At 67.1% G+C, this 27903-nt stretch overlaps 5 protein-coding genes across 5 annotated transcripts; all 5 read right to left on the bottom strand.

Moving 5' to 3' along the window:
* Window positions 1–108: 108 nt before the first annotated feature.
* LOC311202095 (lysosomal acid glucosylceramidase-like) lies at window positions 109–3247 on the bottom strand (the record flags this gene model as incomplete). The annotated part of the gene is made up of 10 exons (XM_084276641.1): window positions 109–217; window positions 744–869; window positions 970–1133; window positions 1211–1435; window positions 1524–1761; window positions 1848–2020; window positions 2239–2372; window positions 2539–2685; window positions 2793–2984; window positions 3181–3247. 10 exons carry the CDS (start codon window positions 3245–3247, stop codon window positions 109–111), a joined length of 1575 nt encoding a protein of 524 aa, XP_084132767.1.
* Window positions 3248–6497: 3250 nt separating this feature from the next.
* LOC311202094 (lysosomal acid glucosylceramidase-like) lies at window positions 6498–10589 on the bottom strand (the record flags this gene model as incomplete). Its single annotated transcript, XM_084276640.1, has 10 exons — window positions 6498–6603; window positions 6685–6810; window positions 6915–7078; window positions 7167–7391; window positions 8151–8385; window positions 8735–8907; window positions 9231–9364; window positions 9477–9623; window positions 9698–9889; window positions 10292–10589. The coding sequence occupies 10 exons, from the start codon at window positions 10587–10589 to the stop codon at window positions 6498–6500; spliced, it is 1800 nt and encodes a 599-aa protein (XP_084132766.1).
* Window positions 10590–13953: 3364 nt separating this feature from the next.
* On the bottom strand, window positions 13954–16972 carry LOC311202328 (lysosomal acid glucosylceramidase-like). Its single transcript, XM_084276914.1, has 10 exons — window positions 16809–16972; window positions 16369–16560; window positions 16148–16294; window positions 15914–16047; window positions 15663–15835; window positions 15308–15545; window positions 14948–15172; window positions 14680–14843; window positions 14399–14524; window positions 13954–14319 (listed from the first exon to the last, which is right to left on the bottom strand). The coding sequence occupies exons 1-10, from the start codon at window positions 16873–16875 to the stop codon at window positions 14217–14219; spliced, it is 1569 nt and encodes a 522-aa protein (XP_084133040.1). The 5' UTR covers window positions 16876–16972; the 3' UTR covers window positions 13954–14216.
* A 539-nt stretch (window positions 16973–17511) lies between these two features.
* ENTREP3 (endosomal transmembrane epsin interactor 3) lies at window positions 17512–22745 on the bottom strand (the record flags this gene model as incomplete). The annotated part of the gene is made up of 12 exons (XM_084276597.1): window positions 17512–18450; window positions 18936–19198; window positions 19399–19464; window positions 19577–20155; window positions 20248–20332; window positions 20413–20512; window positions 20640–20800; window positions 20970–21077; window positions 21213–21338; window positions 21520–21630; window positions 21793–21849; window positions 22527–22745. The coding sequence occupies 12 exons, from the start codon at window positions 22743–22745 to the stop codon at window positions 18280–18282; spliced, it is 2046 nt and encodes a 681-aa protein (XP_084132723.1). The 3' UTR covers window positions 17512–18279.
* Window positions 22746–23803: 1058 nt separating this feature from the next.
* SCAMP3 (secretory carrier membrane protein 3) lies at window positions 23804–27437 on the bottom strand. Its single transcript, XM_084276558.1, has 9 exons — window positions 27313–27437; window positions 27161–27223; window positions 26917–27045; window positions 26695–26815; window positions 26442–26570; window positions 25809–25968; window positions 25428–25529; window positions 25195–25312; window positions 23804–25070 (listed from the first exon to the last, which is right to left on the bottom strand). Exons 1-9 carry the CDS (start codon window positions 27358–27360, stop codon window positions 24924–24926), a joined length of 1017 nt encoding a protein of 338 aa, XP_084132684.1. The 5' UTR covers window positions 27361–27437; the 3' UTR covers window positions 23804–24923.
* Window positions 27438–27903: the final 466 nt, after the last annotated feature.

The following is a 27903-nucleotide window of genomic DNA, read 5'->3' as shown; positions in this document are numbered from 1 at the left end:
GGCCCCACAGCTCAGACAGGTCCCCCCGGGGTGGGGGGGGTTGTGTCCCGACCTGTCCTCCAGCCCCCCACCAGCACCGCGCTCCTGCTGCTGGTACCTCCCTCTGTGCTAAGCCGGCTGCTTCCACAGGAAGGTCTGGATGGAGTCGCTGGGAGCTGTTGCCTGGATGAAGCCGACCTGTGGGTCTGAGATCCCGAAGGACACGTCCACAGGGGAGCTGTGGGGACAGAATCACAGACTCACAGGGGTTGGAAGGGACCTCCAGAGCCCATGGGGTCCAACCCCCTGCCAGAGCAGGGTCCCTGGGACAGGGCACACAGGTCAGTGTCCAGATGGGGCTGGAATCTCTCCAGAGAAGGAGACTCCACACCCCCTGGGCAGCCTGTCCCAGGGCTCCCTCACCGGGGAAAAGTTCTTCCCCAGATTAGTGTGGAACTCCCTGTGCTCCAACTTGAGCCCATCGCCCCTTGTCCTGTCCCCACAGACACTGAGCAGAGGCTGCCCATGGCCCCCTGTGTCCCACCCTTCAGCTATTGATCCCCATTGATCAGATCCCCTCTCAGTCTCTTCTCTCCAGGCTCAACAGCCCCAGCTCCCTCAGCCTTTCCTCCCAGGGGAGATGCTCCAGGCCCTTCAGCATCTCTGTTCCTCCTCTGGAGGAGGATGGAGGAGAGGGGGATGCAGGTTGGGGAAGGGGGAGTCAGGCTTTGAGCTGGGGAGGGGGGGGGGTTCGAGCTGCTCACCGGTTCAGTATCACCAAGACGACGGCGCCGTCGGGGCGCAGGAAAGCCGAGTGCTCCAGGTCACACCAGCGGCACTTCTTGGTGACAGCCAGCCCCACGCGCTGCGAGCCCTCGGGGATGAACTTGCTGCAGGCAGAGGCGCAGGACAGGATCATCAATCCCACCCTGCCCCAGGTCTTGGACCAACAGCAGCATCTGAGCCCCCCACCCCCCATCCATGACCCACCTGAAGTGCCCCAGGTGGTAGAACATGGGCTGCTTGTAGAAGACATCCTTGCTGCTGTCCACGATGACGGGGCTGTCCACGTAGTTCTTGCTCCAGTTGGGACCCCCCTCCATGTCCAGGGCCAGGTTCCAGTCGGTCCAGCCCGTCACATAGTTGTTGAGGTTCTATGGGATGGGTGACAGTGCTGTGGGCTGATACCAGGGGTGGGGGGTGCACCAGCTGCACCCAAACCCAGCCGTACCGACAGGATGCTGTGGCTGTACTTGCTCCCGCGGTCCCAACCGCCCAGCACCACCCTGGGCTCCCAGAAATAGGAGCCGGTGGAGGCTTCCGTGGAGAGGAGGAAGTAGTTGGGGAAGAGGTGATGGGTGATGGAGAGCGTGAGGTCGATGGGCGCCAGGAAGTCCAGGTACCAGTGGATGCCGATGCCGCTGATGTAGCTGGCGGCCACGGGGTCTTTGAGGACCTGGCAGGAGATGGGAGTCACGGGCTGCACTGGTGCCCAGGGTTGGAAGAGCCGCTGTGGGGCCAGCAGAACTGCTGTGGGGACTCACCACCTGGGCCCAGTACGGCAGCATCACCCTCTGGTCATCCAGGATGATGAGCTGGACGTGGTGGTGGGAGCTGTTGGCCAGCGCGGGGCCCAGGTCCTGCGCGATGAAGTCCCGCTGGTGCTCGGGGGAGAAGCCCAGGCACTGGAAGGGGTAGAAGACAATCTCGCCGGCTGTGGGCTCGTTCCCTGCTGTCACTGCCCAGAAGGTCAGGTTGTGCTTGGCATATTCATCCAGGAACCTGGCACAGGGCAGAGGGTGAGCAGGTTGGTTGCCACATCCCCAGCGCCCGCATCCCCAGCACACTTGGTGCTCGCAGCCCCTCACCGGATGAAGTACTTGGCCCAGGCCTGGTGGTACTTGTCCCCAGGGCTGCCCTTCAGCGTCCCCCTCCCTGTCATCGCACCATTTGTCTTCATCCAGACCGGGGAGGTCCAGGGGCTGGCGTACAGTGAGAGCGGGTGCTTGGCCACTGCCTGGGCTGCCTGGAGGATGGGGATCTGGGGAGAGGTGGGGTGGGGGGAGAAGTGAAGTGGGATGGGGGAAGAAGCAGTGGGATGGGGGAAGAAGCAGTGGGATGGGGGAAGAAGAATGGGAGAAGCTTCTTGGATCCACCCAGCACCCAGAGACAAGTCCTCTCCCTCCCCTCCAGCAGGAAGGTGCTTCCCTTCTCCATCCTGTCCCACCCCACCCTTCAGTCCCGCTGCCTCAGGCTGACCTTCATCCGTGTGTCTTCCTCAGTCAGGTTGAAGTGCTTCAGCTCAAAGTCACCCTCGGCATCGGCGTAGGTGTACAAGCGGACGGAGAAGTCCGTGCTGGCCATGGGGACGCGCACGAGGTTGTACTCAATGCCTGGGGACAGGGTGGGTGGGTGGGTGGTGACAGGCATCTCCTGCAGCCCCCCACCCAACCTTCCAGCAGCCTCCCAGCCCCTCAGCACAAGTCCCAGCACCCAAACCCGGAGCGGCTGGACAGACGGGTCCCTGCACCCTGAAGCATCACCCTGCCCTGAGCTCACCTTCCTCGGAGAAGTAGGAGCGGAGCAGGTGGTTCTGGGCCTCCTTGGAGAGGGACTGGATGTTGATGGCAGCTGAGTCGGTGACGGAGCCGCCAAAGCCCTTCACCTTCTGGTACCGCTGCGCCGTGTCCAGGGTGAGGTGGAAATCTGCAGGGGGTGGGGGGGGACAGACACACGGACAAGCAGCATCACACACTGCTCAGGGTCGGGCTGCCTTTCCCGGCGCCAGGCAGGCGTCCTGGCACGGTGGGTACCTGGGCTCTGGGCGTTGTGCTGGAAGCTGCCCTGGCTGCGCTCCAGCCGCTTGCCGGCCTTGCTGCTCTCGTACTTGACGTAGGTGCCGGGGGCCGGCAGCACCAGCGGGTCCAGCGTGTCGCAGTACGTGGCGCTGCAGGCGCACACCAGCGACCCGTGCCCGAAATCCTTGGCATCACAGGGACGGCCACCTGCAGCAGGAGGAGAATCCAGGCAGGAGCCAAGAGCAGGACCCAGCTCACCCCTTCCACCTGCCACAGATTCTGACACCCCCCCCCCCCCCCCCCCGTGGTGTTGCTGCCCCAAAGTGCTGACCACCAAACCCCCTTCTTTTGGGGTGTGTGGGTGTGTGGGTGTGGGTGTGGGTGTGTGTGTGTCGCTGCTTACCTGCTGCCCACGATGCTGCCTGCACCAGCAGGAACCAGCCCAGGATGCCAGCACAGCGCGGCCCCATGGCACCTTTGCTGCAGCTCGGCTCAGGGAGAAAGCTGGGGGGGCAAGAACTGGGGCCAGGGGCAAGGCAGTGGGTGTCAGTGACCTGCTCCTCACACCCTGTCCCAGCACCACATGAGGACAGAGACCCAGGGGACCCCCTGCATCCCCATGCCTAGGATTCTTGGGGACCACCCTCCCCATGCCAGGGCTGAGCCCCTGCCACCCTCCACCCTTCCCAGTTTGCCATCCCTCCTACCCTGGTGCCCATGGATGGCTCCATCCGTGTCCCAGCTATGGGGGGGGGGAGGGCACCCCTGAGGTGGGTGCCACCCCACGCCCCCCAGCCTGGCGTTCCCAGCCATCCACACTGGCTGTATCCAGCAGCTCGGTTCACTCCCATCGCCTCCCACACCTTCTCCCTCCCTCCTTGCTCCTCTGACGGCTGTGCTGGGACATGCCATGCCATGCCGTGCCGTGCCGTGCCACTCCACACGTCACCGGCGCCTCCCGTGCCGCAGTCACGAGCCAACAGCCCCAAACCCCACCGACACGGCAGTCAGAGCAGGGTGGGGCTCAAGCCCCCAGCACAGAGGGGTCCCCTGGTTCCCCACTCTCCCACCCTGCCCTGTCCTTCCCCCAACACCAGGCAAGGACCCACTCCAGGAGGGTGCAGGAGGAGCTGCCGCTGCCCCTCAGGGTGTGGGTGCCCCAGGCAGGGGGATGTGGTGGTGAGATGGGGCCAGCTCACTGTTCCCTGGCACCACGCAGGATGGGGACCAGGCCAGCTGTCCCATACCCACCACCCCCCACTCCCTGCCTGGGGACGATGCCGCCAGCATCCCCAGCACGGCCTCAGCGGGGATTTACTCTCCAGGACCATCCCCAGAAGCAGCTCCAGACCCAGGGACTCACCTGCTGCCAGAAATGCCTCTCGCAGGTCTCGGCTGGGAGCGGGCGGCAGGACCTGCTTGCCCAAGGTCCTGCGTGGTGGGAGGTGACAGGCGTCTGGTGGAGCAGGAAAGGTGAGTCTGGGAGAGGAGCAGCTCCTGGGACTCCAGAGGGTTTGGAAGAGGAGCCCAGGGGAGGATTTTGCAACTCCCTGAGAACTTTCAACACTCACCGCAGCGTTCACAGAGCTTTCCCAAAACCCATCCCCATGGCTGGAGGGAAGCGGGGGGTGGGATGCCCACACGGGACCCCCTGCAGCCACCCCGCCCAGCCCCACTGCTCCCCTTCCCAAGACTCCCTCCCACCCCAGAAGCTGCCTGTGTCCCCCCTCCCCAGTGCACCTTCACTCTTGGCTGTGCCCACGCATCCCTTCTTGGCCCTGAGTCCCGCCTGGCAGCACCTCAGCTTTGCTGCAGGGACCTGCACCCCGCTCCTGGCTGCACCAGCTGCATCCCTGGCATGGACACCCCCCACCATGGGTGCAGCTGGGCTGGGGGGGATGCTGTCTGTTGGGGGGGGGATGCTGTCTGTCTGTCTGTCAGGGGTCCCACTGGCTGTGGGGCCCCCACGCCAGAGCCGCACGCCCTCGGCCAGGCTGGGTGGAGCAGGCTGTGGCAGTTTATTGTCTGCAAAACAAGTCTGGACTCCACACCATCTAATTTGGGAATCCTTCCTAATTGCAGGTACCTGCCCATCAGGAGAAACGGGGCAGCAGGGGGGGGATGGGGGTGGCGGGGGGCAGAGCCCCAGGACAGGCAGCGTCTGCCCAGGTGCCACAGTGATGGAGCAGCTCCCCACCAGAGCAAGACCCCCCTCCCCAACCTTCCCCAGCCCAGGCTGCAGCTGTTGGGGGTGACCCCTCCCTCCCCCCAACCTTCCCCCGAGCCTCTCACACCGCAGGGGCCACAGCATCCCTGGGCTGGACAGAAGGTACCAGCCCCACTCTCCAGCTGTGTTTCCAGATGTTCAGGGAGCGCAGAGCCCACCCAGAGGGGCTGTGCTGACACGTCCCCACGCGCTGCTGAACATCTGGGGGTGCTGAGAGGAGGGTCTGGCGGGGGGTGAGGGGCTGCCTTCCGACACAGCAGAGCTCTACACACCTTGGGAAGCCCAGAGCTACCCAGGACCACCACTAAAAACACAGGATGGAGCTGGATCCCAGCGCTGCCTTCTCCCTGTGCTCTGAGAAAACAGCTGTTAAACCTCTTTTTCTTTTTTTTTTCCTGATTTTTTGCTTTTTTGGTTTTTTTTCCCCCTCTATTTTTTCCTCCTCCTCTCCTTTTTTTTTCCCCTCTATTTTTTCCTCCTCCTCTCCTTTTTTTTTCCCCAAACATCAGCAACTCCACCGCTCACACACACGGGGGGAGTTTGCCAAGGAGCTCTCTGGCTTTCTCATTCCAAGACTTCAAAGCTGCTGGTAACATTCCCAAAGGCTGGAGCGAGCGAGCAAATACCACAACTGGTATTTCAAAGAGAGCAAACAGGGCAGCCAGGTAATTGCAGGCTGCCAGCTTGATGGAACAGCCCCCCCACTCCGTCCCCCCCAAAGAATAGAGGGGACTCTGTCCGGCGGCCGGTGGCGTGAGGTCTGGAAGTGATGGCATCACCCTCCTGTACCCTGGAGGTTGGGTGGATGGGGATCTATGGATAGAAGTTATTTGGGGTCTCCTACAGCAGCAGCCCTGCAGCAAGGGGAGGTTTGGATTTAAAAATATCCCATGTGTGGTGGTGATGATGATGATGATGATGGTGGTGGTGATGGGCTGGGGAAAACCACCGGCGCATATGAAACGAATCAAGGGGCTGGCGGAGGCGGCGGCTGCGGCGGTAAAACACGGCAGCCACACGCCGGCCCCGGGGATGACGGAGCCTTCTGGAGCACCCCTGGCCCTGTATCGCCTCTGAGGGGAAAGGGAGAGAACCCAAACCCTGAACACTGTCCGAGAGCGCAGAGGAAACACTGACGGAGCCGGCGCATACCGGAGGGAGCGCGTCACACGGCTTTACTTGGCGCCCGGAGACACACGCGAAGCTTTCAAGGGAGCCACGTGTGGAAGCGTGGTCCAGGAGACAGGGCAGCAGGAGATCTGGGGGGTGGAGTGGGGGGGACAGGGATATGGGACACAGGGGGCAGTCAGCAGCAGCGGTGCTGAGCGCCCAGCACCAGGAGCAGATATGGACCCTTGTGGAGGGGCAGGACCCCCCCCGTCCATCCCATCCCTGGTTATGAGTATCACTGGGGAAGGATGCTGCGCAAGGAGCAGGGGATGGACTGACACCCCCCCCCCCAGAGAAACCCCCCCCCCAGCCACACAGCCCCATCACTGCTGCTGCCACAGGTAGGTCTGGATGGAGTTGGCTGGAGCCACCGTGTCGATGAAGCCAACGGCGGGGTCCTGGATCCCAAAGGGCACATCCCAAGCGAACCTGGGGGCAAGAGGGGCTGAGCAGGTCCAGGGTGGGGGCTGAGCATCCCCTCGCTCCCCTCGCTGGGGCTGCCCCACTGACCTGTTAAGAACCACCAGGACCAGGGCCCCGTCGGGGCGCAGGACGGCCACGTGCTCCAGCTGACAGCTGAGGCATCGGCGGGTGCTGCGCAGCCCCACGCGCCGGGACCCCTCGGGGATGAACTTGCTGTGGGCAAAGGAGCAGGACAGGATCATGAAACCCCCCCACCTGCCCCGGGTCTTGGACCAACAGCAGCATCTGAGCCCCCCTCCCCCCCATCCCTGACCCACCTGAAGTGCCCCAGGTGGTAGAACATGGGCTGCTTGTAGAAGACATCCTTGCTGCTGTCCACGATGATGGGGCTGTCCACGTAGTTCTTCACCCAGTTGGGACCCCCCTGCATGTCCAGGGCCAGGTTCCAGTCGGTCCAGCCGGCCACAAAGTGGTTCAGGACCTGGGTAGGTGGGGAAGGGGCTGAGCTGGACCCCCCCAGCTCCGGGTGGGCAGTGCTGGGTGGGTGGGTGTTGGGGGGAGGTCCGTACGGTCAGGATGCTGTGGCTGTAGCGCTCCCCCCGCTCCCAGCAGCCCAGGGAGACGGAGAAGCGGAAGGTGAGGAAGCCGCTGCAGGCCTCAGTGTAGAGGAGAAAGTGGTCGGGGAAGCGCCGGTGAGTGGCCTCCAGGCTGCAGCGGGGGGGCACGATGCCATCCAGGTACCAGTGGACCCCCACCCCGGCGACGTAGCGGGCGGCGGTGGCATTGCCCAAGACCTGGGGGGAGCAGAGGAGACAGCTCACCTTGGGGTCCCCTGGTGCCCTGTGGGGACGGACACATGGAGCCCACGTGCCAATGGGGTCTTCTAGAGCCACCTGTGTCCCCATTTCACCCCCTTCTGTGGGTGCCACAGGCTCCTCTGCCCCCCTCCCATCACCAGCTGCACCCCGAGCAGCATCCTGACTGGGGTCCAGCACCCCACTGGGTACAAAGCAACAGGCACGTTGGAGGGGTGGGGGGCAGTGGTGCCTTTTGTGGGCTACCCATCACCCCCCCAGCTCCTGCCTGGTCCTTCCTCCACTTTCCCCCTCCCCAGGACTCTCCCAGGTCCTGGGTGCTGCAGGTTTGGGGTGAGTGGGGGGGATGGATGCTCTGCCCCCTCCCCTCCATCCCCAGCCCCACTCAAGGGACAGGTTCTATCCCTCTTCCCTTTTAATTGGAGGCGATTCCCACAATCAGCTCTCCAGCCTTGCACTGGGATCAGCTCAATGGGCTGGAATCCCACCTAGAGAAGGTGCTGGTGGGACCCCAGGATGCGGATGCCACCTCCTGCCCCTCCTTGGGCCAGGCCTGGCGCAGAGGCTCTGGCTGCCCAGTTATCCAGCTCTGGCTCCCTCTCTCCGGCACACCCGGGTCTCCTCCCGCTCTGCCTGAGGCTGGGAGCGGCCTCTGGCTTCGGTTTTCCAGCTAAACCCCAAAGCCTGGGCGGGACAGGGAGCGGAGGGAGGCGGCGAGCGGGGTCAGGGGCTCTTCACCACTTCGGCCCAGTGCGGGAGGTGGATGCGCTGGTCGTCCAGGATGATGAGGAGGGTGGGGTGGGGGCTGCGGGTCAGCGCGGGGCCGAGGTCCTGCACGATGAAGTCTCGCTGCTGGGCGGCGGTGAAGACGATGGTGGGGAACTGGGGGGGGGTGAGAACCGCTGCGAGGGGCTCGTTCTGCGCCGTCACTGCCCAGAAGGTCACGTTGTGCTTGGCGTATTCGTCCAGGAACCTGGGGGCAGGGGGTGGGGATGGGGATGAGGGGCAGGGGATGGGGGACAGCAGATGGGGGGCAAGGAAAGGGAAATGGGGGGCAAGGGGTGGGGGGGCAGGGAGTGGGGATGGGGAGCAGGGAATGGGGGTCAGGGAATGGGGATGGGGGCAAGGAGAGGGAAATGGGGGTCAGGGAATGGGAGGTCGGGAAATGGAGATGGGGGGTAGGGAATGGGGATGGGGGGACAGCATCAGCCATGCCTGCCTGCCCAACCCCCCTCCCTGCCTCCCCTGAACCAGCTCCCCAGTCATCCCCCCCATCCCAGCCCCCCGTGGTCCTCAAGCATCCCAGCCCCAGGGCTCATTACTTGACGAAGTAGTTGGCCCAGGTCTTGTGGTACTTGTCCCCCGCCTGCCCCTTCAGCGTCCCCTTCCCACGGACGTCCCCGTTGCTCTTCATCCAAGCTGGGGAGGTCCAGGGGCTGGCGTAGAGCGACAGCGGCCGCTTGCTCATGGCTGAGGCTCGGTGCAGGAGGGGGATCTGCAGGAGGGAACCAGGAGGTGGGGGGGGGTCTGGCTCTGCTCCAGCCCCCCAAAGCCAGGAACACTCAGAGAACCACCCCAAGAAACAGCAACCTGTGAGCACCACCCCATGGCACCGTGCCCCAGCTCCACGGCCCTGCCAGCACCAGCTGGGATGCGCTGGGACGTGCCCTGTGAGAGGTGCTGGCTCCCACCAGCTGTCCCCACACACCCTGCCACCGCACACAGGGCTCGGCAGCACCCGGTCACGGGGGGTCCCGTCCCCCCCTGAGCTCAGCAGGAGAGGGGAAAGGCTCTGAGGCTTCATCCCTTCCCCCACACCTTCATCTTCACGTCTTCCTCTGCCAGCTTGAAGTGCTTCAGCTCGTAGTCGTGGGGGACGTCGTCGTAGCTGTAGGGGCGCACGGAGAAGTCGCTGCAGGCCATGGGGAGCCGGAGGAGGTTGTACTCGATCCCTGGGGAGCGGGGGAAGCATCGGGTAAGACTGGAACTGGGCGCTGGAGCCACGGGTGTCCCTGCAGCAGGAGTGGGTGAAGCCACCCTGCCAGCAGCACCCACGTTCCTCACCGCTCTCGGAGAAGTAGGAGCGCAGGAGGTTGTCCTGGGCCGACTGTGACAGCGCCAGGATGTTCAGAGCTGCAGCATCCGAGAGGGACCCGCCGAAGCCCTTCAGGCGCTGGTACAGCGCCGACACGTTGAGCGTCAGCAGCAGCCCTGAGAGGGACAGCCCGGCTCAGCTCCTGGTACCTGGGGGGGTCCCCAAGTCTGCCCACCGCCTCCACGGGTACCTGGGGCGTGCAGGCTGCGCTGGAAGCTGCCCTGGCTGCGCTCCAGCCGCTTGCCGGCCTTGCTGCTCTCGTACTTGACGTAGGTGCCGGGGGCCGGCAGCACCAGCGGGTCCAGCGTGTCGCAGTACGCGGCGCTGCAGACACACACCGTGGCATCGCGGCCGAAGGACTTGGGGCTGCAGGGCCGGGCGCCTGGGGGGGCACAGGCGGGCTGGGGGCAGCTGCCGGCTCGGGGATGCCTCCCTGACAGAGCTCCCCTGCCCCCCATGGGGTGCTGCTTCTGCCCCACACCCCAGCTCCCCCTACCCCAGCTCCCTTTGGGCTCCCCGCCCCAGAAATCCCCCTCCACCCCAGCTCTGCCCTGAGCTCCACACACCACGCGGACACACACCGTGGCATCGCGGCTGAAGCACTTGGGGCTGCAGGGCCGGGCGCCTGGGGGGCACAGGCAGGCTGGGGGCAGCCACTGGCTCAGGGATGCATCATCTCCCCCGGCTCCCATTCAGTCCCCAGGGGTCATGACCCTGCCCCATGGACCCCCCCCATCCCCCTGCCCCAGCCACGTTGCTGTCCCCGCAGTGTCCCCGCACTCACCTGCAGCGCAGGGCAATGCCTGCAGCAGCAGCAGCAGCTGCCACCAGCCCGGGACCCCCGCAGTCCCCACAGCTCCTCCATGGCCCCGCAGCTCCTGCGGGTCGTGGGGGGCAGAGCTTGGGAACAGGGGTACCCTCAGCCACGGCGGGTGAGGCGGCAGCGTCGTCTCGCCAGCTGGCTCTGTGCCGTCCCCTCTGCTCCTCTTCCTCCTCCTCCTGCTGCTTCTGGAGAGCTCCTGCCACAGGCTGTGCCCTCCCCGCAGAGACCCTGGCCTTGCAGGGGGGTCAGGCGGGTCCATGGCTCCCAGCAACCCGCAGCCCACCTGCCTCCAACCCAGCCACTGCCCGACCTGTGCTGCCTCCAGCCCTCCTCCTCCTCCTCCGGCAGCTCCAGCCTCCTCACCTCACCTTTACCGGGAGCCACTGGAGACCTCCCTCTGCAGCACACCCTCTCCCACCCCCACAGCTCCTCCTCGCTCTCCTCCGGGCCTGTACCCACCCTGCCGCTGGCCTCAGACCTGGACGGGGGGGACACCTCCCTGCAGCGGGGCTGGAGCCCGGGAGCACCAGGTCTGCCCCCCCCCCCCACCCCACCTGCCCCTGCCGTGCACTGGGCCAGCAGCGAGGGGACCTGGGGACACCAGACTGGCTGTGCCAAAGGCCCAACCAGCGTGGGGACATGTGGCACGGCACAGCCACGAGCACAACGCCCAGAGTGGAGAGCTGGCTGCTCGCTTCCATCAGCGGGGTCTGGATGAACCCCTGTGGGCAGAGGCCATGGGACGGCTCTTGGGTACCCCTAGTCCGTGCCAAGAGCCATGAACCCACCGTGGGGAGGGTCTGGGACCCTCAGATGAGGATGGAGAAGGAGGCTGTGTGGTGACAGGACCCAGCAGGTGCAGCCTTGCAGGAGCCAGGGTCATCGCTGTGCCCTGCACCAGCCTTGGGCACCACTTGCCCCATCCCATGGAAGGCTCCGGCACAAGTGCTCTGGCCACTGGTGATAACTGGTGAGCCAGACCCTGAACTAGGAGCCGTGGGTGACCACCACCGCCCCCGACTCACCTCACCCAGCCTGGTCCCATGCACTCACCCATTGCTTTTTGGGACACCATCTCTCCCCAGGGGCAGCGGGGCACAGAGACTGGCCAGCTGCCCTCCAGCCCAGGAGCACCCCCAACCCCCCCACCCCACCCCGGGACTCAGAGCTCCCCTCAGCAGGGTTAAACCTCCCCGTTAGCTCTCTGGGTGGGGCAGCTTCGTGACTAATTCTCTCCTTTCCTGGCCGATCGGGTGCTGCTCTGGGGAGATTCGATCAGTCCAAGTCCCTTCCACCCTCCAGCCGCCCCGAGCCTGCGCCTCCAGCTCCGCGTGCGGCCGAGCCGTGGGGTGCTGGGCCCAGCTGCCACCCCGGGAAGGGTCAGATGGGGCCAGACACCTTCCCCCACCCTGCTTCCAACTCACGGGGCAAACAGGCCACCCCGGAAGGGAGCTGCTGTCCCTCTGTCCTATGGGTGTCCCACCCCCAGGCTGTGACTAAGGTGTCAAACCGGGTGCTCCGCCCAGGCTAATGACCCCAATTTTGGGGAGAGGTTAATAGCTTTGCACCCTGCTGCCCCACAGGCTCCTGGCCTGCTGCCAGCCCCCCCAGGATGCCCCAGGTACCATTTCCCCCCTTGTTTTGGGGTTCAACTCTACCTGATCCACACCTGGCCACAGCCCTGCAGCCATCTGGCATCCCCACAGCCGGTTGGGGGGTCCCCATCCCGGGAACACAAACACAGCAGAGGCTGTTGGAGCTCATCCCTATCAGGAGCAGCTGATAAGAGCTTCCTGCTGAGCAGGAAAAGTGAGACCCAGGGGAAGGGCAACGCCTGGGTGCAGAGCGGGTGGCAGGGGAGGTGTGGGGCAGCCCCACCAAATCCTCCGCAGAGCCGCTTCTCGCTGCCGCTCCCAACGCCCCTGGTTTCCCACAGAGGAGCCCCAGGGGGAATTTCATCCCACAGCTGATGGGGGAATCTGGGAACACTGAGCCAGGGCTGAGCTGCCTTTATGGGGCTCACAACACCACCCCCCTAAAAGCCCCACAACCCACCCAGCTCGTTGGTGCACAGCAGGAGTGGGGGGGGGGAGGGGGTGTTTGGGGGGTGCCATCTTCCTACCCCCAGCTGGTGTGTGACCCAAAAATGACCCAGGGCTTGGCACAGAAGGTAATGAGCTGAGGATGTTGGGATTCCCCCTCTCACCAATTAACCCAGAGCTCATTAGTGCTGCGGGGCCAAGGAATGCCCAGGGACAGGAGCGTGTCCCAGGGAGGGGAAGGCGGGTCAGCTCTGGGACATCACCTTCTAGTACCAGCGCTGGTACCGTGTCAGAGGGAGCTGGTGAGAGCCAGGAAAGAGGCAGCAGACAGAGGAACAGGCCGGCAGCTGGCCCAGGGACACGATGCCAGACCCGTGTTCCCTGGGAATCCTGGAGAAACATTTCCCTCTTGTGGACACACACGTACAGCCTCAGGGCAGGAGCAGAGAAGGGTTTGGGTGGGAACCAAACCCTCAGCCCCTCCTTGCCACGGGCAGGAACACCCCCCACCAGCCCAGGGTGCCCCCAGCCTCATCCAACCAGCCTTGAGCCCCATCAGGGATCCAGGGGCTTCTCTGGGCACCCTGTGCCAGGGCCTCCCCCCTGCCCAGGAAGGATTTCTGCCTCCCAGCCCTTCTCCCCCTGCCCAGAGCTGGTTTACATCCCTTCCCCCTCACCCCTTCAGGCTGCCCCTTGGCACAGCCAGCTCCCCCCTCCACACCCCGTTCCCAGGTGTTGCACCCCAGAGCAGCATCACGGTGACACAGGACATGCCAGCATCCCAAGGTGACCCCGTCACACACTTCCCGCTGTGCCCGGCCCACGCAGCGCTGGGGCTGTCACAACCCCTGGCAGGGCACCTGCCTCAACCCCCCGACCTGGCCTCCCTTCCTCACCCTGCTGCAATTCCCCATCCGCACGCACCCCGAGCTCCCTCCCTGCCTCCTTCCTGGGTGTGCCCGTGCTCAGCACCCACTCCCGGCCCTGCACCCGCTTGCTCAAGCTGCCCTGACTCCACGCTGGGTGCTCTGATGGACCTCGGGGTCCTCCTCAGCGTAGCATCATGAGCAGGGACTGTGCTACCCCAGCCCCATCCGGCCCCTGAACCCACCATGCTGGGATGCTCCTAGAGCCAGCTCCATCACCAGCCCTGACCTTGGGGAGCACACCACTGCACCCCCCAGCCCAGCAGCAGGCTGGGAGGGGGTCCATGGCAGTGGGGAGCACTGGGGAAGCTGAAGCTGGGCTGTGATTCCCACTCAGGGCTTCCACAGGCAGGGTCCCTACCCCTACTCTGGAGCATCCCCACACAGGGAAAGCTGCTGCCAGCTCCTGCAAAGGCAAGCGGGGGGAGAACTGGGCTGAGCCCACCCACCCCCATCCAGGCACCACGTCCTGGGAACTGGGAGCAGCAGCCTGGAGCCCTTTCCCAGCAGGATAAGCTTCCCCTGGGAGTCAGGGGCAGCAGCTGGGAGAGGCAGGAGAGCAGCCTCCACCAGCTCGGCTCATGGGACTCCCATGGGCTCCGTGCGCGGGAGACACCCAGTCACAGCACCCAGGAGCAGGGGAGGGACCAGGATGTTTCTCTTCCAGCCCCAGGCAGAGGCAGCGTCAGCGTTTAATGTCAGAGCAGCAGCAAACAGCGGCTGCGGCCTGCGGGGTCCCAGCGCCGAGGGGCCACCGGTGCCCCCAGCCCTCCTGTGTGTGGGCACAGGGCTCGGCTCCGGCACAGCGCAGCCAGCAAGCGACTCCCCCCTCCTCATCCTCCTCCTCCAGGCTCCAGGGCTGTGCTCCCAGCCCGGCTCAGTCCGGCCCCTGGCCAGCCATGGGCACCCCAAATCCTGTCACTGCCGCCGCCACAGGTAGGTCTGGATGGAGCTGGCTGGAGCCACGGCAGAGATGAGGCCCACGGTATCAGCCAGCCCAAAGGTGATGTTCTGTGGGGACCTGGGGGATGGGGAGCAGCAGGGTCAGGCCTACAGCAGCTCCCCGGCACAGGGAAGCAGGGGAGGGGTCCCACACTCACCGGTTCAGAACCACCACCGCCACGGCGCCGTCGGGGCGCAGGAACGCCGTGTACTCCAGCTCTGTCTTCTTGGACTCCTTGGAGGCAACAAGCCCCACACGCTGGGAGCCCTCAGGGATGAACTTGCTGCACAGGCAAGAAGAGAGCCCAGGAGGGGTGTCAGAGCCCAGAGAAGCTCCTCTCCCGATAAACCGACCCCATTCCCCTCCCACCGAGCTGCTACCGCAACCCTGGAGCTGCAGCCCAGGTAGCTGAGAGCATTTCAGGAGGCCCTGACCCACCTGAAGTGCCCCATGTGGTAGAACATGGGCTGCTTGTAGAAGATGCCTTCGCTGCTGTCCACGATGATGGGGCTGTCCACGTAGTTCTTCACCCAGTTGGGACCCCCCTCCAGATCCAGCGCCAGGTTCCAGTCGGTCCAGCCGGCCACAAAGTGGTTCAGGTTCTGCAAGAGGAGGGCCCAGGTGTCTGCCCAAGGAGCTGGGTGCCCACAGGAGTGGGGGGTCCCTCTGGGGACCCGCTGCACAGGGCAAGGCAGGGAAGCCTCACCGTCAGGATGCTGTGGCTGTACTGGTTCCCCCGCTCCCAGCAGCCCAGGATCACGTCCCTCTCCCAGAAGTGAGCCCCGATGCACGCCTCGGTGGCCAGGATGAAGTAGTTGGGGAAGAGCTCATGAGTGGGCACCACCGTGTCTTGGATGGGGCCGATGAAGTCCAGGTACCAGTGGATGCCGATGCCGTGGACGTAGCGAGCTGCCTCTTCGTTCTCCAGGACCTGGAGGGGAGGAAATTCAACCACCACCACGTCTCTGTGGGGCAGAGCACCAGCGTTCCAGTGCTCTGGTGGGGGGAAAGACCAGCTGAGCCCTTTGCAGGACTAGGGGGGTCTACACACCCCCCCCACGCTCACCACTTTGGCCCAGTGTGGGAGGTGGAGCCGGTTGTCATCCAGGATGATGAGCTGGACCTTGTGGTGGGAGCTGTTGGCCAAGGCAGGGCCCAGGTCCCGCGCGATGAAGTCCCGCTGCTGCTCTGCTGTGAAGCCCAGGCACTGGAAGGGGTAATTGTTGATCAACCCAGCTGAGGGCTCGTTCTCGGCTGTCACTGCCCAGAAGGTCAGGTTGTGCTTGGCATATTCATCCAGGAACCTGGCACAGGGAGGAGGGGTGGGAAGAAGGTCAGTGAGCTGTGAGGGTCTCCCCGGCACCACCACTGAGGATGCCCTGGGTATCTCCACCATCCCCTCGCCCCAGGCGCATCCCTACCGGACGAAGTAGTTGGCCCAGGTCTTGTGGTACTTGTCCCCCGCCTGCCCCTTCAGCGTCCCCTTCCCCACAAAGGCCTCGCTGGTCTTCATCCAGGTCGGGGAGGTCCAGGGGCTGGCGTAGAGCGACAGTGGCCGCTTGCTCATGGCCGAGGCTCGGTGCAGGAGGGGGATCTGCAGGATGAAGGACGAGGGCTGAGCTCCTCCCCGGCCTCCCCACGCCCCAGCCCACCGCTCCGTCCCACCACTCGCCTTCAGCTTCGTGTCCTCGTCTCGCAGGCTGAAGTGGGCGAGCTCATAGTCGAAGGGAACGTCGTCGTAGGTGTAGGCGTGGAGGGAGAAGTCACAGCTGGCCATGGGGACCCGGATGAGGTTGTACTCCAGCCCTGCCAGGCACAGCGGGGTGGGATGGGAGGTCCCCAAGCCCTGCGGACCCCCACACGGTCCCCCATCCCCACCCTTCCCCGTCTCCCCCAGCGTCCTCACCTTCCTCAGAGAAGTAGGAGCGGAGCAGGTGGTTCTGGGCTGCTTCTGGCAGGGAGAGGATGTTGATGGCAGCCGCGTCGGTGACGGAGCCGCCAAAACCCTTCACCTTCTGGTACCGCTGCGCCGTGTCCAGGGTCAGGACGAGGTCTGCAGGGAGGGACGCGGGGTGATGGCAGGTCACGGGCAGGGTCCGGCCCATCTCCGCCACCCACAGCGGGTACCTGGGGCGTGCAGGCTGCGCTGGAAGCTGCCCTGGCTGCGCTCCAGCCGCTTGCCGGCCTTGCTGCTCTCGTACTTGACGTAGGTGCCGGGGGCCGGCAGCACCAGCGGGTCCAGCGTGTCGCAGTACGCGGCGCTGCAGACACACACCGTGGCATCGCGGCCGAAGGACTTGGGGCTGCAGGGCCGGGCGCCTGGGGGGGCACAGGCGGGCTGGGGGCAGCTGCCGGCTCGGGGATGCCTCCCTGACAGAGCTCCCCTGCCCCGCATGGGGTGCTGCTTCTGCCCCACACCCCTGCCCCAGCTCTCCCCCGGCTCCCCACCCCAGATCCCCCCCCACACCCCAGCCCCCCTTGAGCTCCCAGCCCCAGGTCCCCCCCACACCCCGCCTCTCCCCGGGGGGTCCCCACCCAGCTCCCACTCAGCCCCCCCCCCCCCTTACCTGCAGCCCAGGGCACAGCCCGCAGCAGCAGCAGCAGCTGCCAGAGGACGGTCCCGGTACCCCCCATGGCCCCCCCGCGTCCCGGGGCCGCTGCGCAGCTGCTGCGCCGAGGCCGCCGGTCCCGGTGTCCCCCCGGAGCCGGTCCCGGCGGCACCCGGAGCCGGTCCCGGTGTCGTCCCCGCCGCGAGCCGGTCCCAGCGGAACTCGGAGCTGCTCCCGATCCTCCCCCCGACCCGGTCCCGGTGGTACCCGGAGCTGGTCCCCGTGGGTCCCCCCGCTCCGGTCCCGGCTGCTCTCGGTACCCCGGCTCCTTCCGCAGCCCCGGGCCCGCTGCCGGCCTCGCCTTTAAGGGCGCCCGGGCTTTGCTTCCCGTCCCGCCCACGCCCGGGGCGCCGGTGCAGTCCCGGCGCTGGGCGGGTCGAGCCCCGGTTGGGTGCGAGCGGGCGAGGGTCCGGCCCGACAGCCGCGCCGGTACCGGGGCCGGCGCACGGCGGCGGGGCCCTCACCGCACCCCCCCCCGCTCCCCTCAGCACCGGAGGCGACCCCGGCCCCGCTCCCCCCGTGACCAGCGCCGGTACCGGCTGCCCCGCGCGCGGAGCCGCCCCCGCTGTTCACGTGACCGGTCAGCTGACCCGCCCCGGCCCCTGCCCCCATCCCCGGTTCCCCCGTCGCTACCGGCCCCACGGCCCCGGGCGGGCGGCGATCACCTTTATTCAGAGTCCAGCGAGGGGCAGCGCGGCTGCGGGCGCCGGGGTGGGGGGGGGGGGTCACGGCCAGCGCGAGGGACCGGGCAGGGGACAGGCACGGCCGGTGTGGGGACAGGCACGGCTGGCACGGGGCGGGGCAGGCACGGCCATCCCTAGGGACTGGCACGGGGACAGGCACGGCCATCCCTAGGGACTGGCACGGGGACAGGCACGGCCATCCCTGGGGACTGGCACGGGGACAGGCACGGCCATCCCTAGGGACTGGCGTGGGACATGCCGGGGGATGGGCACAGCCATCCCCAGGGACAGGCACAGCCAGCACAGGCTGGGGCACGGGGCAGGGGACAGGCACGGCCATCCCTAGGGATTGGCACGGGGACAGGCACAGCCAGCCCCGGGGACAGGCACAGCCAGCACAGGCCAGGACATAGGGCAGGGGACAGCCAGGGGACAGGCACGGCTGGCACAGGGACAGGGACCAGGCAGGGCCGGGGCAGCCCAGGGGCCAGGCAGGGCCGTGACAAGGCCAGGGCAGGGCTGTCCCAGCTGCCCAGCACACCCCAGGGGACCAGCCCCCCACCTTGCCCCAGTTGAGACCCCAGGGCAGCGGCGCAGGACCCAGCCCCGCGGGCGCAGCAGGAATGTCCAAGCGACGTCCAAGGGCCCTGGCCCAGAGCACGACCCTCCTCCCCCCCCCCAGATTCTCCAGGCTGTGGCACCAGGAGGGTCCATGGGGAGGCCGTGCCGTGGGGTGGGGTGTCCCGTCAGAGGCTGCTCTCCTTGCAGGTCCCGCTGAGGCTCCGCGGGCGGCTGCGCTCCAGCCGGCGAGCGGACAGGAGCCGGCGCAGGGACGACGTGGAGCTCAGGTCCCCGCAGCTCCGCAGATGGATCCCTTCCTGGGGCCGCTCCGCTCCCGGCCAGGCGCTCCAGGGAACCTGCAACCCCCCACGGGGACAGGCTGCACCCTGTGCTCACACCCCCCCTCCACACACCCCTCTCTTTGCGTGGGACGCCCAGGGTGACGCGGGATGAGAGCAGGGGCGGTGAGGGATGACAGGGCGATGGCGGAGGCGTGTGTCACGCTGTCATTAAGGGCTCGTTCCCGTCAGGGCCTCTCGGGCTGCGCAAGGTCTCGGGTGTCCCGTAAGCCGGGACATCCCAGCGACTGCCTCCAGGCTCTGGTGACTCAGGGGCAAAGCTGAAGCCGTTGTGACACACACGATTCTTTCCCCACTCACAGCTTCAGTGGGGCTGCAGGGAAGGGGCTGGGCAGGGATGGTGCCGGCACCGTGAGGCACCACGAAGACCCTGGAAGGGCCAGCGTGGGGATTCCGGGGGGAAAAATGGATGGACAGGAAGGAGGGAAAGAGTATGGAGAAAGAGGAGCTGCCCCCATCCCACCACAGCTTCCAGAGCTCACCTGCTTGTGCCCTTGGGAGCTGTGCCCTGGCACCTCCATGCCGGCTGCTGGGATGCGCTTGGGTCTCTGCAGGAACCTGGCCACCAGCCCGCGGGTTCCCCGGCAGACCTTGAGGTCCCCCAGCGAACGGGTCGTCGTCTTGGATAGCTGCTGCCTCACCTTCTTGGAGGGCAGCACCTTGTTCTTCCCAACAGAGCTGGCCCGGAGCAGCGGGGGGGACTCACAGTGCGAACGGCGGAGCAGACAGGCCTCTGAGCACAGCCCTGCCGAGACACCGCTCCCGGTGGGACCCCGTCTTACCGACCCCAGGGGTCCCACCATCTCCCCTCCCCAAGCTGGCACGAGCCAGCACCACCATGGGTACCCATCGCCCCAGCCCCAGTGGGGTGAGCCTGCCCCCCCCCCAGCGCAGCAGCGCTCCCCCCCCTCCCTCCTGTGCATCCCGGTGCGTCCGTGCCCTGACCTGTATCCGCGGAGGAGTCGGACACGTTGTCCTCCAGTGCTTTGGTATAGAGTACTTCCCTGAAATCTGCTGGGAGCGGGAAGAGCGTGCTCAGGCTTTGGCAGCCCCCTGCACACCCCCCTGCCCTGGCACCCGTCTTCCCCACCCTGCTCCCCGAATTCCATCTGGTGCCACCTACCAGCGCGGCCGACCGTCAGGACACCAGGGTCACTGTGTGACCTCACGAGTGGGCGCTGGCCGAGCCCCGGAGCGGGTGACGAGGGGCAGGAGGTCTCACTGTTGCGCCGTGGCTGGTAGAGCCGCCCGGTGCCGGATCCGGCCACGCGCCCATCGCCGCGCCCCGGCAGCGAGCCCTTCTCCTTGAGCCGCACCTCGGGGAAGCAGGGCCCCGCGCAGCGCGCCAGCCCTTCCAGGCGGTTGCAGCTGTGGGTCACGGCTCCTCCAACCAAGATGCCATCGTGACCGGGCTCCGCCGTGGAGCAGGAGTAGGAGCGTTCCCCCCGCACCCGGGGCTGGGGGGTCTCCTCAAAGGGCCCCTGCAGACCCAGCGTGGGGCTGCGAGCGTGGTGGCTGCACTGCACGCAGTCCACGCTCAGGCAGTAGTCGGCGCGGCTGCGCTGGATGGAGCGGAAGAGGACGTAGTCGACGGAGCGCATGGAGCCCTGCAGCTCCAGGAGGCACGAGTCCTCCGAGGGGCTGCTGTCCCCGGGGATGTCCATGATCTCGGACATGATGAGGGACCCGCTGTCCATGGACACTGTGAGGAGCGGAGCCAGGGTGGGTGAAGAGCATCAGGGCCGCCCCTGAACCCTCTCCCATGCCGCCAGCACGCGGATGGGGCACGCTCACCTTCCCCGCTCAGCACGATGGAGGGGACGCGGTCACAGGTGCAGGCGTGCGAGGCGTCCGTCAGCTGTGAGTCGAACAGGGTGGCCTGTGGGACAGCACGGTCAAGGCGTGGACAGACCCCAGCCCTGCCCGAGCCCCCCTTGCCCCCAACCCCCAGCTCCCCACCTGGCTGTCTCCCCGCAGCCCCATCACAGTCTCGTAGGAAGGGGGGAAGTCGGTCGGGTAGAGGGGCACAGGGCTGTCCATGGACCCATTGTAGGTGATGCTGTGGAGGCAACAGAGGAAAAGCCACATCCTTGGGGACAAGCCCTGCTCAGGGGCTAATGGGTCCCCCCCAGCCTTTTTCTTTGGGGGGGGTGGGGGCTCCACCAGCCTTGCACCCAGCCAGGTACCTCTGTGCGTCAGTCTCGGAGCTGCAGGTGTACTCGGGTGGGTAGTAGGGGGGGGGTGGCACCGGGGGCACGAATTCTTCGAAGTCCATCATGCTCTGCAGAAAGGTGTCAGGGGGGGACGTGCATTCCAGGGTCACAGAGCTCGAGCGCTGGGGGACCAGCTGCAGGCAGCGGGGAAGAAGAAGAGCTGGGACCCCTTGTCTGGAGATCCATCGAAGAACACGTGCCCTGGGCCTTCATCCATCCCAGTTAGGGCCAGGTCCTGCCCTGGGGCCCTGTGACCCACCCCCTGCCTGAGAGTGCTGGTCCTGGGCCAGGGCTGGCACTCACCACATGGACGATGTCGAGGGAGAAGATCTGGATGCAGCAGACGACAGCAGAGAGCGTGCAGATGATGGTGGAGAAGACAGTTAAGCCGCAGACGCTGAAGAGGAGGTCCTGGGGAGGAGCAGGGTGAGCTGCGGACACCCACAGAACATGGTGGGGTGCACAGACGCTCCCCAGGGAGCCCTTCCCCACTCCCCCCTCACTCCAGCACCCCGACCTGGTCCCCCACCTTCCCAGTGCCCCCACCTTGAGCGCCACGCGGATGCTCCAGCAGTCGGGGTTGGGGAACATGGTCAGCATCTCGCTCTGCTGGCTGCAGGAGGCGGGCGGGGGGGCCGAGCGGGCCTGGCAGCAGACACACGAGTCCTTCTCCTAGGGACACGGAGCAGCGCTGAGGGACCCCTGGGTGCCGTGCTCCCCACCCAGAGCCACCGGCGCATCCTGCTGCCGCGCACCCCCCGTGTCCCCAGAGCCCCGTGAGCCAGGGCTGGGCCGTGCTCAGCTGCCCCGGTGCGTGGGGGCACTGGGGTATCCCCCCCCTCCCCAGCCTCACCCTCTCACAGGCCTCCAGGGACTTCACCAGCTGTGCATTCTGGCAGGACAGGATGGACCCAGCGAGGCTCAGCATGATGCCCAGCACTGAGAGCAGGGTGAAGAAGGTGACCTGTGGTGGGAGGAGGGGGTCTGCCAGCTGGGCAAGGATGCAGAGTGTGGCTGTACATCTAGGGGCATGTGGGGCTGCTTGGTGCTCCCCCCTCTCCTTCCCCCAGCACCACCCTCCCCATCCTGGACACCCAGCAGCAGAGGGGTCCCCTCCAACACCTACCACCAGCGTGAGCGGCCGCTTCCAGGAGACCATGCCGACAAGCCCGGACAGCGCCAGCTGCAGATGCACAAGCCCAGGAGTGAGGATGGGGAGGGGTCTCTGCCAGGCAGTGGGGCCCAGAGCAGCTCCCGCCCTTGAGCAGAGCCCCCCCCCATCCCCCCAAGCCCCGCAGCCGGCCTGGGAGCAGCCTTGGCGCCGCAAGCCAGGAGAAACTGCTGATTCAGGGCACCGGAGAGCTTGGGGACTGCGGGCAGCTCTGTGCAGGCTGTGAGCCTGGGCCAGGACCTGTGTCACTGGGTCACTGCTGGGGACCCCAGACCTGCCAGGGTCCCGCCCTCGCCCCGTGTGTGCAGAGCATCCTGCTGCCTGGTCCCCTGCCCCGTCGCTGCTGCTGCACCTGGGTGTCTCTCCCTACCCACGGCCACACAACCCCACGCGCGGGTGACCTCAGACGTGTTCCCTGCTTAACCCCCTCCCCAAAACCCCCCACCCTGCTCCGGGGGTCTCTGTCCCTCACAGAGTCACCCTGGGGGAATGCCCGGGATTCTCCCACAATGCACCGCGGCAGCCACAGGGAAAGGGTGGGGGAGCAGCGGGGCCACTCTCTCCCTTGGGACCGGTGACAAATTCAGCGTCCAGGGAGTTGGATGGACGTGGCAGGGCAGACCTGTGCCGGACCCCTCTGCACGTTACCCCCCCACCCCCCCCCGGCGCCCCCCGAGTCCCAGACTCACAGAGAAGCCGGCCCAGGACGGACAGGAGTGCCGGATCTTGGCAGAAGGCGTGATGGTGGCTGCTACCAGGCTGAAGGTGACGATCAGGACTCCCAGGATCACTTGGATGAAGCCCAGCACCAGCAGGATCTGCAGCCAGGTCCTCTGGACGCGGAGGTGGGTGAGGCTGCGGGACGTGCGGCCGGTCAGCGAGCGGCTGGACTCGCTGGGGGAGGGCATGGTCACCCCGCGCCGGGACCGGGGCGACCGGCCCCAGGACCGCGGGGCAGCCGGCGGCACCGCGCCAGCACCGGGCCGGCCCGGGGGAGGCAGCAACGGGCGCTCAGCAGGAACGGGCCGGGCTCCACCTTCCTCCTGCCGGAGGATGCTGACGGCGGCTCTTCCCTGCCCCCCGGGGCAGCGCCCACGGCCACGCGGGACCCGGCTCCGGCGAAGGCTCCGCGGGGCGTCCCGGGATCGGGACCGGCCTCACCGGTACCCGCACATCACGGCCGGAGAGCCGGCCTACAGCTCCCGGCCGGGGGCAGAGCGCGGCCCCGGAGCTTCCTCCTCCCCTCTCGCCGTCCTCGGAGCGCCGGGCCCCCGCCGGGGGGTCATACCGCCCTGCGGAGCCCGAGAACCGCCGCCCGGGACGCGGCGGCCGGGCCAGGTCGCCGACCGCCGGGGCAGAGCCGGGAGGCGGCAGCCGCGGGCCGGGCAGCGGGAGCGGGTCCGGCCGCCGCCCGGGACCATCCTCCGCCGGCGGCGGGCGCAGGAGCCGCGATTTCCGCCGCGGCGAGAGTCCTGAGCGCGGGTCCCGGCGGGAGGGGGGCCGGTTACCGGCGGGGTCGCCGCCCCGCGCCCCCCAGCCCCGGCCCCGCGCGGAGCGGCTGGCGGCGGGGACGCCCGGGAGCCGGGATGCCGCGCGGAACGCGGCCGAGCATCCCCCCCGCCGAGCCCCGGCGGCGGCCTCGGGGATGCCCCCCCCGCCCCTCAACTCCGCCGGGGCCGGTGCGGCGGAGGCCGCAGCCCGGTGGCCTCGCCCGCGGCTGCTGCAGGAGGCGGAGCGGGCGCAGGGTGAGGCTGGGGGGGGGGGGGGGGTGTGTGTGGAGCGGGGGCAGCTCCCGGGGCCGCTCCCGCCGCCGTCCGCACCCCGCCGGCAGCTCCGGCCGCGCCCGCACCGGGGCCGCCCCCCCGGGGCACGCCGGGAGCTGCAGTCCCGCCCTCCCCACCCCCCCCCGGAGAACTGCGGTACCGGCCCCGCCGCCTCCTCCCCCCACACACGGGAGGCCGGAGGCTCCGAGTGAAACTTCTTTTATTCCTTAAATAAAACCCGAAGGCGGCTGGTCCCGGGGCACGGGACACCCGGGGCTCCCCCCGGCCCGGGGCAGAGCTGGGGGGACGGGGGACGCCCCCAGGCGCTGGTCCCCGCAGATGAAGGCACGACCCCTCTTCGCCAGCCCAGGAGCAGCAGGAACGAACCCAGGAGCGATGAGGCGAAGCAAAATTCATGAGACCCACGCCCAGGCAGCCCCCAGCCCCCCAGCCAGGGGGACAGGGGACATGGGGGTGAGCGGGGGCAGAGGGAAGGTGCTGGGCAGAGGGATGGGCTCAGGGATAAGCATGGGGGGAGGGGTACTGGCCCCAAGGAAGCAAAAAGGAGGAAGGGAGAGGCTGTTCACCCCTGCACCCAGCAGCCAGGCACCCAGGGCCTTCCTCAGAGCCCAGCACACCCCGGTCACAGACTGCTGTGCTGGGCACACACAGGCTCAAGGCAGGAATCCCCACCAGCAGCACCAGTGCCACCAGTACCTGCCCTGGCCCTGCTCTCCTTAACCTCACACGTGGAGGGGGCTCAGCTCAGCAAAGGGGAAAGGAAGAGGATGGGGAGAGGGAGGGAGCGGAAGGGGGCTGCCTCCCAGCTCAGCACCCTGGGGCCAGAGCAAGCCCTAGGGGAAGAGAAACAAGTCCCCCCCCACCAAAGGGAAGAGCTGGGCCCCCCCAACATGCCCTGGGACTGGGCACAGGGAGAACCCTCCATGGCCCAGGCAGCACCAGGAGAGCCCAGGGAAGCCGAGCAGCTGCCTCAGTCCCTGTCACATGTGTGGAGGAGGCTCCCAGTGCTGGAAGGGAGAGTGAGGAGAAGCGCTGGGCTTGGCCACAGCACCTCCCAGCCCCACGCCTTCCCCAGTCCCCCAAGGGCAGGAGACCAGCACAAACCAGAACAGCCCACATCCGTGAGGAGAAGGGGTTGGAGCAGCAGGCGGTTCAGGCACCAGCACTTCCAAGCTGGGATGAGGCAGCCTCTGACAGCTGATGCAGACACACAGGGATCCAATGAAAGTGCAATTTGGGTTTCCTCTTCCTTACAAAGAGCCCAGGTAGGTTGGGTGGGGAGCTGGGGGGCTCTGCACCCAGCTAGGGCGCACGGAAGGCATTGGTGGCGGCGCCGGCGGCGGCGTTGGCAGCCGCGGTGCGTACGGCCTGGTTGGAGAAGACCCCAGCAGCGAACTCCTCCTGGGCTTTCTGGAAGCTGGCGCCCGTCCGGCGGTACAGCGAGTGGATCTGGGAGAGGGGTGAGTTCGGGGGTCCAGAACACCAACCCTCAGCAGAGAGTCTGCCAAACCCCACCCTCCAAAAGGGGCACTCTGGCCCCGAGGTCTGACACCCCCCACACACACACACCCACCTTTTTCAGCATAATGATGCCCAAAACAGCCACTGCTGTGAAGTTCAGGGACACCAGGATCATCATCACAGCCACGGCTGTGTTCTTCCGCAGCGCTATCAGGCTCAAGATCCAGCCGCTGCAAAACAAGAGGAGGTGACCCACAGGTTCCCTCCCTCTTCCCCACCCACCTCTTCCCCTTCCTGGGATACTTGGCTGGCCAGGCTCCCCCAGGGGCACAGCCCAAGGCACACCTGAAGCCCCAGTTGGGTATGCCAATGGCCTGCAGCACATACATCACGTTCTGGGCAAAGAAGACGAAGAAGAAGACAAAGAAGTTGAAGGAACTGTCGCTCCTGGGAGAAAAGAGACAGGGGAGGTTAAGCCACAGGAGAAGAAAAGCCAAACAAAAAGCTCTCAAACCCTCCTCAAAGGCAGGGAGATGAGAAAACATGAAGCCCAGCACGGGACCCGCTGCATCCCCCACACCCAAAGGAGCTGGGGCATCACAGGTGCTGCACTGGGGGCAGGGGTCTGTTTTACTGAGCAGCCCAGCATCTCCAGCTCCAAGCAGCAGCACCACAGCCATCCCAGCCTGCTGCCCCACAGGCCTGGGACTGCAGGTAGATACACACCTGAAAGCTTTGTACATGGGCCTATACCAGCAGACAAAGGAGCAGGGGGTGTAGAGAAGAGCCCAGAGAATGGAGAGGCCAAACCCAGACCCAGACGAGGGCTCCACGCAGAACCAGGCCAGGGAGGACAGGAAGTTCAGGAAGAGAGCGATGGTGCTGGCTGAGAGAGGAGACATCAGTCAGGGTGTCCCCTCTCCCCACACCCAGGGGGTCACAGCCCCTCGACTCTGGGCACCAAGCATCCAGTGGGATTTCCCCAGAGCAGCCACATTCACTCACACACGCAGCACTCAGAGAGTCCCAGACTGTCAGAGAGTGGGAAGGGATCCTGACAGATCATCCAGTCCAACCCCCCACCAGAGCAGGATCACCCAGACTAAATCCCACAGGAACACATCCAGGAGGGATCTGGATGTCTCCAGAGGAGGAGACGCCCCAACCTCTCTGGGAAGCCTGTTCCTGTGCTCTGTCACCCTCACAGTGACAAAGTTCCTCCTTGTACTCCCATGGAACCTCCTCTGCTCCAGCTTGTGCCTACTACCCCTTATTGCTGAGAAGAGCCTGGCTCCAGCCTCCTGCCTCTCACCCTTTACAAACATCTCTCCATAGGATTCCCCCCAGCCGCTCACTCACCCATCCAGAGGTAATACATGGTAGTAACAGTCTTCTGGAAGTCAGCAGGGATCTCCACGGGGATGTCTTGGTAGAAGCACGGCTTCACCGGGCAGAAGGCTGGCAGTGGGGGCCAGTTGTTCAGCCTCGCTGCAGAGGAAAGGAGGTGAGGAGGAGAGAGCAGCAGCGCCGGGGCCAGGGGGGTCCCTGAGTGGGAAGGCAGCCTCTGTGTGTCCCATACCCCCCCCCCCCCAAAGCCCCACGGGCCACTCACTCGTGGCCCCACCGAGGGCCGCGTTCTGCAGCTCCCTCTCCCGCCGGTCCAGCTCCTCTGCTTTTCGGTTCAGCTCCTCCTGCCGCTTCAGCAGCTCAGCCGTGGCCGCGGCCGCCGAGGCCTGGGGGTGAGGGCGAAAGGCAAGCCCGGAGGGGACCCCTCCTTCCCCCCAGCGCACCCCGCGGCGGCCGGGCGCCTCCCTCCCCCTCCCCTCCCCGTTACCTGCGTGCCGTAGGACCCGTAGTTGCGGGGCTCCGTAGGGCTGGCCTTCCGCGGGGGCGGCGCGGCGGCGGGCGGCGGGGCCATAGCGGCGGCGGGCGGCGGGGCCGCGGACGGGGCCTGGTAGGGCGGCTGGGGAGCGGAGGGGAAGAGGGGGGGGGTCAGGGCCCGGTCCCGCGGCGGGACGCGGCCCCCCCCCGCCGGGACGCGGCCCCCCCCCGCCTCACCACGGCCCCCCCCGCCTCACCGCGTCGCCCCCGAAGGGATTGTAGCCGTCCAGCGCCGCGCTCGCGGGGCCCGGCGCGGGGGCCTGGAAGAGACACGGCCGGGGGTGAGGGGGGCTGGGCCCGCCGGGGCTCCCGCGGCCCGCTCCGCTCACCCGGCCGGGCCGGGCCGCACCTGGAAGGGGTTCTCCGGGAACTCCGCGGGGCCGCCGCGCTGGGCCATGGCGGGACCGGGACCGGCAGCGGCAGCGGCACCGGGAGCGGCACCGGGACCCGCCGCCGCCTCAGCGCCTCGGCCGCCCCGCCCCGCCCCGCGCCGCCGCCGCCGCTGATTGGCCGCCGCCGCGTGACGTCACCGCCCGGCCCCGCGGCTCCTGGGGAGCTCCGCCGCAGGGAGCCTCTGCGCAGGCGCGGAGGGGGAGGAGGCGAGCACGCGACGCGGCCACAGGCCCGGGAGTCACGTGCCGGGCGCATTTCCTGTCCGGCGGGTGGGGCCCGGTCCCCGCGCGGGGCCCGCCGGGAGCGCGTCGCCATGGCAACGGCGGCTGCGCTGGGTCCCTGCGCCGGCCCCCACGTCACCCGGGGCCCTTCCCGCTGCCCGGGGCCCCTTCGCCTCCCGGGGTCCCGCCCCCCGCACCCCCCCGCCCAGGGCCGGCTCCTCTGCCCAGCGTTCAGCCGGTCCCACCACCGCGGCGCCCCCGAGGCCTTGTACCCGGAGAGCCCGGAGGGAAGGGGCCTCAGAGCTCCCACCCCTGCCCGGGGCAGA

This window comes from Gallinula chloropus (assembly GCF_964237585.1).
Source record: "Gallinula chloropus genome assembly, chromosome: 29".
Taxonomy (NCBI): Eukaryota; Metazoa; Chordata; class Aves; order Gruiformes; family Rallidae; genus Gallinula; species Gallinula chloropus.
The sequence above is the reverse complement of the archived record's forward strand: the minus strand, read 5'-3'. Positions and strand labels throughout refer to the sequence as shown.

Excerpts from the sequence above, each read along its gene's own strand:
- LOC311202328 (XM_084276914.1), bottom strand. The coding sequence starts at position 16,875 with ATGGGGGGTACCGGGACCGTCCTCTGGCAGCTGCTGCTGCTGCTGCGG. Across the intron at positions 14,844-14,947 it reads ACAGCCACAGCATCCTGACG|AACCTGAACCACTTTGTGGC; the intron begins GTGAGGCTTCCC and ends CTCCTCTTGCAG. Across the intron at positions 14,525-14,679 it reads TACCACATGGGGCACTTCAG|CAAGTTCATCCCTGAGGGCT; the intron begins GTGGGTCAGGGC and ends TTGCCTGTGCAG.
- SCAMP3 (XM_084276558.1), bottom strand. The coding sequence starts at position 27,360 with ATGGCCCAGCGCGGCGGCCCCGCGGAGTTCCCGGAGAACCCCTTCCAG. Across the intron at positions 26,816-26,916 it reads ACGGGTCCTACGGCACGCAG|GCCTCGGCGGCCGCGGCCAC; the intron begins GTAACGGGGAGG and ends CCTCACCCCCAG. Across the intron at positions 25,071-25,194 it reads GCATCATTATGCTGAAAAAG|ATCCACTCGCTGTACCGCCG; the intron begins GTGGGTGTGTGT and ends CCCCTCTCCCAG.